This window comes from Passer montanus, unplaced genomic scaffold, assembly GCF_014805655.1.
Source record: "Passer montanus isolate IOZ18808 unplaced genomic scaffold, ASM1480565v1 scaffold6, whole genome shotgun sequence".
Taxonomy (NCBI): Eukaryota; Metazoa; Chordata; class Aves; order Passeriformes; family Passeridae; genus Passer; species Passer montanus.
The window spans coordinates 4,665,489-4,676,414 of NW_024371037.1; the positions used below are offsets into that span (position 1 = coordinate 4,665,489).

At 42.1% G+C, this 10,926-nt stretch overlaps 1 protein-coding gene across 1 annotated transcript in view; it reads right to left on the reverse strand.

Annotated features, from left to right (window-relative positions):
- Positions 1-10,706, reverse strand: part of MAPK11 (mitogen-activated protein kinase 11) — a 31,262-nt gene extending 20,556 nt beyond the window's left edge. Inside the window, exon 1 of the mRNA XM_039726973.1 lies at positions 9,946-10,706. Coding sequence (XP_039582907.1) covers positions 9,946-10,058 — 113 coding nt within the window. The 5' untranslated portion in view covers positions 10,059-10,706. The remainder of the gene's footprint in view (positions 1-9,945) is intronic.
- Between the last annotated feature and the right edge of the window lie 220 nt (positions 10,707-10,926).

Sequence of the window (10,926 nt, forward strand, 5' to 3'; positions counted from 1 at the left end):
TGTTTATCCAGGTAAATAAATAACATTGCTGAAAACAGCAGTTTGCTTAACATCTCAGTTTTTCTGGTAATTCACAAGGCTTCCCACTCATGCCTGCACCAGTCTGAAATACTGTACACATTATACAGGAAGGCTAGGAAGAATTAGATTTTAAGCCCGTTAATCATGACAAACATCACTCTCTTCCCAATTCTAAGTTCAAATGTGAGTTTCAGTCGTTTAAAAATGACTGGTCTTTAAGATGAATTGCTTTTTATCTTCTTTATGACTCAAGGCTGCAAAGCTTTCAGATGGTACAAAGCACAATCTTTTTAGCTTCAGTAATTCTTATGACAGCAGCTTTTTAGACCAAAGATGAAATCACACAAGGAGAAAGGAGGAAAAGGGAAAAGCGAAAAGGGAAAGGAAAGTTGAGTCCTGAGACCTCCAAGAGGAAATCATGAATTGAAAGTGCACAGGCCAGGGACTGACTTGGTTTAAATGAGTACTTCCACCTCAAGTAACTGTACCAAATTATAATCAGAGCTAATGCCTTCAGACTCCTTCCTTGTCTGGTTTATCATCATCATAATTCAATTTACTAACAGTAAAGCATTCAAAAATATGTTTCATGTTTTTTGAACTGTCTTGTTTGTCATAGTCAAGGAGGACTTGCATATGTGATCTCTGCTACTGCCTCTGTGATCACATTTTTAACTAGATCTTTCTGTCTTGCTATTGTAGCATCATAGCTACAATCTGGTTCCCCTGAATCCCTCATCAGCCACTGAGCAAACAATTAGGTGGCAGGGTGAATTGCTTCCCTTTCTTTGTGATTTCCCCATGAATGTTCAGCTTTCAGAGTAGTCCCTGGAGAGGACATTTCTGGTTCCAGTCAAAGCAAAAATACAGGCACACCTGTGCTTGGTACCTGTAAATCCTTCCTTGGGGGCCTGTAACCAGCATAATTTAAATGACTGAAAATTGCTTTTTAAAAAAAATAGGAGCCTGATCTTAAAACCACCCATGGAGCCAACTTGTATCCAATTTAGTAAACTCCAGTATTCAATGCAGGAAGAATCCTTCCTACGATCAGCTGGTCCCCGTGAACTACAGCCAGTCCCTGAAATTCCCCATTTTTTTGGGCTCAGAGAAGCTTACTAGCTGGGCACAGCACTACCCACAGTGCCTGGAAAATTTCATCTTGCATGCAGCATTCAGTCTACGAGTTCTCTTCATTCCTGGAGCCAGCTCCGATGTAGCCGATGCAGAATAAAGGCATGACCCAAAATTGGCTGTACATGGTGCCAATGTGGGGTCTCCAGCAACATTTCTGTTTGCTGTGGGTTACCCTTGTAAGACAATATTCCATCCCCATCAATATTCCATCCCATCACTCTGGATAACCACAAGATTTTGATTGTCTACAAATTCTACATATGTCTTTCAGCATTATAGCTACCTACAAATTATTTAGGTATATACAGTCTAAGCAACTGATTTGGGGTTAGGAGCAAAAATCGGAAGACTAACTTTTCAGATTCTTTTTAGATATAATTCAGTGTCTCAGCTTGCAAGGCTGTTACCTTTACATCATCAGAAGTTTGACAACTGGCTGGACACACTATACCAAAACTTGGAGAGAATGCTGGACACAGCACACGTGACAGTGACACTGGGTCTGCTGTCTCCCCATATTGTTCCAGGATTCTATTTTTGTTTCTTTCACTTCAGCATGAGTTTCTTTCCTTCACTGGGTCATATTCCTCCAAACATGTAAAAATTCCCCATTACATGTAACTGCTAAGAGAAAGACAACAAAAAATAAAGAAAACCCCCCAAAATGCAATTCATACTCAAAATACAGGTTCACAATTTTGAATTCTTATCTGCAGACCTCAGCACCCTTTCAAGTACCTATTGACTCCTTCCACTGGAGGTGACATGAACTCCCTTGTGGACAGAGGTACTCCTAATTTGTAAACTCCTAAGTTATTGAGAAAAACAAATAGCAGCAGAAGGGTCTATGTGAGCAGGTATTGAAGGGGAAAGAACTGAAGAAGGATTAACACTCAGAGAATCTCTTCACTGATGGACAGCCCTTATGGCACCATGCACTGGCAAGTAAGATAGAAAAGAGGGACCACAGGAACTCTGCCCTGGGACATTTTCTAGTAATTTCATTCAATTTGGGCTCCTGGAGCTACAGTGAATAACAACCCTTTTTTGCACTTCTCATAAATGTCATGTAAGTGAAAGAAAGCCATCACATGAACAACATGGATTTTATTCTTTATTTGCAAGATTTAGTTTGTGAGCTTTGTCTTCTGGGATTTACCTATCTTGTTCTTCTTCTTTAAAACACAATTTTAAAATTTATTTTTAATTTAAATAAAAACCTACTTTTTATTGAGATATGAAGTAGCCATTAAAAAAGCACACACAACATCCATCCCATACCAGCAAATGGACCATATCAGCTATTGGCAGTGAAGGAAGAGAACAGAAAACAGCCATCCAAAGCCATTTTAAGTTAGGCAGTAAAGTAAAACCAGCAAATGGTTAATTTGTTTCTTTTTAGAAATGTTTTGTTACTATTTTGCAAGTTCACGTTGGTGATTTTCACTCCCTAAGAGCTAGCTGTAAGGTTTGTTTGCTAAACCGCAGAAATCACAACATATATGTGCATCAAAAGGAAACCATAAGGAAAAATTAGATGGTGGCAAGAAAAAACAGCATGAGGATGTAATGGGAAGCTCTGAAACTACATGTTAGTCTTCTCATTAGACCAAAAACCCATTTGCTTGATGATGACAGGTTATTGTACTGCAAAAATTATATTCCCCACTTGGATATTATTCCAACACACCATGCTGAGCAGTAGCATCAATAGTTTTGGTTTTAGTACTATGACTGTTAATTATCTCAGATTAATTTACCCCTACATCTAAACATAAACCCACAAATATCTCTTACATATGCAACATAATTTTTCTATAACCAACATAAAAGTATGTTCTTTTTTTTTTTTAAGCACACATTGAAAATACTAAAAAATAATCACTCTACATGTTTATGTGAATACATCACAGTTTTCATTCAATGGAACATGATCATAAAAGTGCTGTATCAGCCTCTGAATCCACAAGCCATATTTTATTTTTCAATCTGTCTCCTGTGCCTCCAAAGTGACTTAAACATTTAAATAACTTTATTGTGGAGCAGTCACACTTTTTTAGGCGAAGCTACAGACAGCACAGCTTATATCAGTGGGAATGATGTATTTAAAATCATGTTTGTGAAAAAAATGTACAGAAGGTTGGGGTCATAAGCTGTTGGTTTCCTCAGCATGTGCAACCAGCTCATGGATACTAAAATAATCATGCATTCTACATAGCCTAAGCCAAACGAGAGTAAGTAAACAAGAGTATCAGTCAGCTGCCACTAAACCAGTACACTGCTAGTGACAAATGTGTTCCATTCAGTATTAAAAAAAAAAAAGAAAAAAAGACTGGCAGGTAGCTATATATTGTGGATATATTCTAAGCTTCAGCTAGAAATGCTTGCAGTTAATCTGGATGTAAAGTTTAACATGAAAAATATCAGTGCTTTCAAAAACATTAAACAAATCCATACAGACAAAATCTCACTTAATTTTTGTCCTTCTTTTTCCTATTCCTCCCCCCACTTCTCCTTCACATTTCCTGTTTCCTCTCTCTACAACAGCCAAAATATGAAATGGTAGCAATTTATTCCCAGGTTATGTAGGGGTTTGAAATGTCCTCCCCCCTCCCGACTGTACGGGCAGAATTGAGATATTGTATTTTCAGTATGAATCAGCTAATTGGTTCTGAAATTCAAACAGCTCCTTGTGAAGCTGTATGGAAGCAAGCTACCAGGCACCAAGACTTTCAGGTCTTTGGGACAGGGACTGTGCTCCCAACTGTAATCATGGCTGATGGCAGGACAGGAAAGGAGGCAGCTATGCCACTGCTGCCTCATGCAGTCAGGAAGGTAAGAATTAAAAAATATATTGAAGTAAGGATGGAGGAGACCTGCAGAGAATACCCTCTGCTGTTCTTACAGCCACACAGAAGGCTGCCATTCCATGACCCTTGTTGCCTTTGTGCCACAACTGGTTCACCTCATGCCTCTCATCTCTCTACCATCCCAAGCCTCCCGTCTCTAAAAACGATCTCATTAATTCCCTGCGAAGGAAAATCTGCACAATACAAAGTCCCCACTTCTTAACCTTGTCTTTTCTTCACCTTTCCTACAAACACCTCTATCACCCTTCTCATGCACACTCATGTCATCTGCTCCCAAGATACTCCACAAGCTTAGTGACAGCACCCTACATAGGCTGCGAATTGCTGTGACAGAGACTTCTTTCTCATCCTTCTCCACAAACACCTCCTTCATTAAAAGTCTCATTAGACATTCTCATTTAAAATAGGGACCTTGACACCACTATCATCCTGCTTCCCTTTCCTTTCCCAAGTCAGTTAACTACATTGTTCCAACAGCTGGAAAATACTCAGGATGAAACCAGACAAAGGAAGGACAAGCAATCTGCATTCCACCCTAGTTTTCCACAAAACCACTCTCAACACACTCCCTATTTGATGCCTTCCCAGCCAGTGCTCAGAAACACCCTTCCGTCTTCCTTCATGTACCTTTCACAAAAATTCCTAAATTCTTGACCTTTCTTGGCTTTGTAGCTGCAAATCCCACTGTGCTTTTATTTCTAATGGCTATTTATTTATGTTCCTCTGAGGGTCTTTTTCACTCTGCAACATTTTTTTGTTGCTTTGCTTATTTTAATCCATTCACTCCAGCAATACTGCTGCAAAGATCCTCCTTCTAATTGGTAACACTGACCATGCAACCCCATTTATTTCGTTCTCCTCTCCATTGCAACCTCACCTTCAAGGCCTTGTTTCTAAGTGTTGTTATTACATATATTGACTTTTAAGAGCTGTCCTACTTCTGACTGGGGTCTCATATCAGCCTTCATCTCAGTTTTCAAGCGAGAGTTTGAATATGCTTAGAGGGGTCCATTGTAAATATCTGCACAACTAAAGAAAGTACTTTCCCTCTGAATGCTGCACACCAAAAATAGACAACTCCTATCAGATCTTGGACAGCAGTATTTTAACAATGTTGTGGGAAAAGTTTCCAATAATTATAACCATTTGTAAGATGAAGTTCAGCCCCTGTATTTATCTTGAAAACAAAAGACTTAATCAGAAAGCAGTCCAAAGGGAGTTCATGAAAATCCACATGTGCCTGGGATTATGCATTTAGCCTGTAAAGATCTATACCATCTTCAGTTTCCAGCTGTATTTACACACAGCAGTTGCGTGTTACTACTACTCTAAAAGTTTATCTCAGCATTTACTATTTAAAGTAGCACACAGTGATACACACCACAACTCCAGTAACCTGATCTCACAGTTGAAATCATACACTTAGTATCACCACAGCTAATTAAACAGATACTTTAAAAAAACACCAACCAACCAACCAAAAAAAAAACAAAAACCCCAAACAAAAAAACCAACCTGAAATCATCAAGTACAATCTCGGACGAAGGAATTTTTCTCTTTGTCAGCTAGATTCAATATATAGCAGCTTTTAAAACCTTCACATGATACTGAGTTGTCTTAGCATCTCTCCTCTTAGAGTTCCTCAATGTGAAAAGGATGGTATCAGCAGTGATGGTTCCAGTACTGCAAGCTAATGCCCTCAAAACATTTGCAAGTACCATTTGACCAGAAGCATAGAATGAGGTGAATGGTAGGAAAGAAGGGGTTAAACTTCAAGATTAAAGCCTTCTGATTCTATTTTTCCTCTTGTACTTCCTCAAAGCAAAACTGTAGCCTAAACACCTTCCCCCATTCTTACCCAAAATTAGTCAGGACATAAACTTAATGAATCTTAAGAATGTGCTTAAAGTTAACAGGATAGAGGGATGCTGGAAGTGCTGTAAATGACTTAAGGCAGGCTTTGCTTTCCTGCTTTTTTTGAACTGAGGCCTAAGCTACTACACTTTCACTTGGCAGGCCTCTACTTAAACATGTGTTAGGTCACCTGAGTTGGTGTTAGTTGCATAGTCTTAAAATCAAAACAGACCAAATGTAAGAACTATTGATGCCAACAGACTCTGAGAAAACAGTGCAGGAGTCTATGGTTGTGAAGAAACTCTGGACTCAGTTTGGTTCATCTTGCAAGGTCTGTTCTTTCCAAAGAAGGCAGAACACAGAGCCTGCAATATGCTAATGGCAAACAACCTGTTGGAGAGATCAGAGACAGCATGCTGCAGAATGCTGTCAATCCCTCCCAGGCAAAAATAGGACTAAATAGGTTAGAAGACAGTTTACAAAAGCTGGCATAAAAAGATGCATACAGGCTTAAAAAAGATCCAAAGAACAGGAAACCAAAAATCTATACATGTTACATAATTTGTGGTATAATAAGAAGTGGTTTAAAAAGATGAAGCTTTCTCAAGCAGGTAGCAATGCCACCTCCCAGAGGAAAAGGTGGTCAGGTTCCAAACCCCAGTGGAATCACCAGGGCAGCACAGCTGGAAAGCACAGATGCTCCAGGCTAAAGGTCCCATTTATAAGCAATACCACTGGCACAGCCGGAAGACTCAAACACAGCCAGAATTCTAATTTTGAAAAGCGGACCCATAAGGAACAAGAATTTAAAAGTCAGTTTCACCTGAGACAGTCTCTTTTCTCTAGAACTGAAAAGAAATAGTTGTAGATTAACACTACCTTGTGAAAGTAAGGTATCTTGCTTCCTATCTAAATGGCTTAATATAACTTAAATACTGCAAAACTCTCAATTAGTAGGTCTGGTACCTTGTCCCTAAGAGTGAACCAGCTCTTTGACTTCTGGGAGAGGTAATTGAACTATAAAGGCTGGACAACAAAAATGCATTTTTTGCAGGAAACTTGAAATTTAGAAAAATTTAGAAATTTAGAATTTTTAGAAAAAGTTAAAATAATTCTCTAATAATAAGAAAACCTTGCCTTGATAGGCAAAGCTGTAGCACAAAAAAACCAAAAACCAATCCCAAACCAAAGCAGTTGTGCATGTAAATTTGATAATCGCCAATAAAACTCAACCCCTAGAAAAAAAGAGAAATTAAGAGAAAAAAAGAGAAAAAAGGAGAAATTAAGCAAAACATACTGTTGAAAATGCCAATGATAACTTTATTTGTAATTACACATTCCCACCTCCCCACCCCCTGGCTTTAAACTTTTTTTCCTAAACTTAAAAAATCAGATCTGACAGCAGCAGATGACAAAACATACAGGAGCTTGAATGGCCATAGGAAAAAAGGTCAGGCAAAAGAAATCTTTACACAGAGCTAAGGTACAAGAGTAACACAAAAAGTACTTCAAGGATTAACTACTTGAGGGAAAGACCTCACAGTTCTCTCTGTGATTCATATAGATGCTAAGGTGCAACTCTGCTTTGCAGTCAGCTGAGTTTGGAAGATTTCCAAAACCAAATGTTATTTGTGATATGTCATTAAAAAAAAAGTGACAAAAGCAGTACAGCTCTTTATACAAGGGAAGATTTGGGGTTTCGACATATTCCACATCTAAATAAAAACAAACAAAAAAAACCCAACAAACCACCAAATGGGAAAGCACTGTGCTTGGTACAGATATACCTCTAAAAGTGAATCTGTTTTAAACCAGTAGTATCTATCTCCATAGCATATTTGATGCATCTGCAACTAACTCAACTAACTAACTAACTCAACTAACTAACTGGACACATGAAATGTCAATAAATTGGGCCAAAACACAGCCTCCTGAAACAAACTGCTCTATTGTTTTTGAGCTGCCAGCAAAAGATGCTTAAATGCAAGTATTTACAATATTCTTATTATCATTTATCAATTCAGTTACACATGTGTATGGGCTATGACAAATAATGTACTGTTAAAAAAGAAAAGGATAGGCCTAGAGAAGAGTTTCACTGAGGTAGAAAAAATTTATTACGATTCTCTTCTCATTTCAAAGCCAGCGTTTGGAGTTCAGGACCTTGGCTGCTATTCATCAAAGCACTTAAGAATTTGTTTAATTCTAGGAGTTTCTGTAAGACTTGAATATGTTTTTAGATATTTTACTGAATAGGAGTACAACTATTCACAGAAGCAATATAGCACATTACTCAAGGGAACGGCTGCGTCTTGAAGGTCTCCTGGGTAAAGCACATGCACACAGAAAAAAAAATCAATTCAATGGACTCTAAAAATAGATGGCTTTTCTCAGGGAGATGCATACCTTTTCCTCACATTCAAGTTTCTGTTTGGGTTTATACTTCATTGATGTTAACAAGGCTATTAATATAGAGCAATGTTTTATTGCTATATTCTATTTTTAAATGTCTATTTTAGAGTAAACCTTTCTCATGCATGTTCCAGTTTCCATTTTACATCTTCATCTCCTAGGCTTTGCAATTGATAAAAATTACTAGGATTTCCTTGGCTGTGCAGTTTCAAAAACCAAAGCACCAGCTGTGCTGCAACTGAACCACGACATGTTTTCACTTCCTTTGCAATTGCTCAAAACTCTTGACATCTCATTATAAAATTCAGTAAAGTAGGTCTTTCCCTCAAAACTATGTCAGCATAAATAGGGAAAGTAACCAGAAATGCAGTTTTAATTGGAACAGAAAAGTAGTACTCTGCTACTGTATATCCATCCAGCTCTTAGTTTACTTTCTCCTCTTTTCTTTCACAAACTAAGATTTTTTATAATGTAAATAAATTAAGTTGTTGTGGAACTATTCCCAGCATCTGCTTGGCATAGTTTGCACATGCTAACTACAATAGCAGGTATCCACACTCACATGGTATTGGCCTGGACCTCCCTGGTGCAAGCATAAATTAGAAATAATGAAAAAAGAGAAGAATTCAAAGATGCTTCACACCAGTTCTGAGTGTTTCTGCTCATAGTTTGAGGTTTTTTAAAATGCATGCTCCTAGTTTATGTGCACACTTGGCCATTTCACAGAGCTAGAGAATGAAGTAACTAAGACAAAACTCCATAAATGTTCTGTGATATCTGATTGTGGAGGAAAAGTGAGAACTACTGCATGAGTTTAGAGCATGGCAAAATCCAAAGTTCTAAATAAATTTAAAAAAAAATTAAAGTAGCACTTGCATTTAAAGGCCATGGATTATTTATTATGGATTGTTTTACATATTTCCACTCACCCAGCTTACAAAAGCAACACGACTCTTTTTCAAAAACCCCTTAAACGCCACTATTATTTCCATAAATTGATTCAAAGCTTTTATAAGCGTACTAAAGTGTGCATCAAATACTAAAGTAAAGCCCAGCCTGCACTGGGAGTTCCCGAGAGTGTAAGCCTGACGTAGGAATTATCAAAGAAAGAGAAACGTTTTATGACAACATGTGGCAAACCCTTCCAAATCCTTAAGACGCCGAAGCCCTTGGGCGGCAATCTGTCCTAATTTGCGATCGCCCCCGAAAGCACGGGGTGCGCATCCCGCGCTCTCCCCCAGCCTGCCCCGCTCCGGGCGCTGCTCCATTGTCTCGGCGGACAGAGCTCTCCCCGCGCCGCCGATGCCCCGGGCCTTGCGGGATGTCCCGCTACAGCCCTTCCCAGCCCCGCCGCCCCTGCCCGTCCTTCCCGCTCGGCACCGCCATGACTGTGCAGGATTCCCGGCTTCGGGGCAGCTCTCCCGCCGGCGGGAGCGGCACCAGCGGCAGCGGCCCCGCGGCGGGCGGTCACTCGGTGCTGCCAGCCCCGGGGAGCGGCCCGGAGCCCGGGGGACGGCCCGGGGCGGCCTCCGCTCCCGCACACGACCCCGGCGCGGCGCGGGGGCTCCCGCCTGCCCCGCATTGTCCGTCCTCGCCGCCCGCCGGCTGCACCTGCCGGCTCCCGGCCCCTCTGCCGCCGCCCCGCACCTACCAGACGGAACCGTAGGCGCCGGAGCCGACGGGGGTGAGGTTCTGGTAGCGCTGGGGCACCTCCCACACGGTCTTGTTCAGCTCCTGCCGGTAGAAGCCGCCGCGCTCGGACATTTTCCCGGAGCCGCCGGCAGCAGCGGCAGCCGCCCCTCAGTCGAGGCTGCACGGCCGGCGCCGGCGGGGAGGAGGGACCGGGAGGGGAAGGGGAGGGGAGGGCGGAGGCCGAAGGGGTGGGGGCAGCGGCCAGGGCCGGGGGAGCCCGGGTGGGGACGAGGGGGGCTTGACGAAGGGGCCCAGGATCCCCGGGGCGGCACCCGCTGTCTTTCCGCGGGGCCACCCGGGGGATTGCGGGGAGTGGCGAAGCGCCGATCCCGCCCCGGAGCATCGCAGCCGGGGCGGTGACGGACCGGAGCGGCTGCCTCAGCGCATCCCCTGCCCGAATGTGCGGGAAGGGCCCGCGCCGCCGCCTCTGCTCCCCGCGGGGACGGACCCGGTCATTCCGCCCTTCGCCTGGTGTCTCTCAGAATTGCTAAAGCCTTGCTGACACCTTTCTTACTTTGCCACGGCCACCTGAAGTTCCCTCTGGGCCCGCCAGGCTCCCCGCTTCCCCAGCTGGAGCTGCAGCGACAGCCGCGGTGACCCTGCGCCAGCGTATCGTCCGCGGGGCCAGCGCGGCCCCCGCTCACTGATGGAGCCCCGGGCACGTCGGGGGTTTTCTCGGAGTCCTCTGGTGCCTATCATTTCCCCTTACCGCACTGACCCCCGCATGCAATCATCTGTGTCCTCTTCCTTTTCATCAAGGAAGACTCAAGCTCTCAAGACAAGAGATAATCTTGAAAACTTTAAAAGTCCAAAATTCATGCACCAGTTAAAGATTCTTTGACTTCTTTACTGCGTGTTTTCTTCTCTCCAAAATGTACCTTATACAATATCTCAGTGACCTCTGAGATCATTGCAGCACTACTGCAATGTTACCAGTATA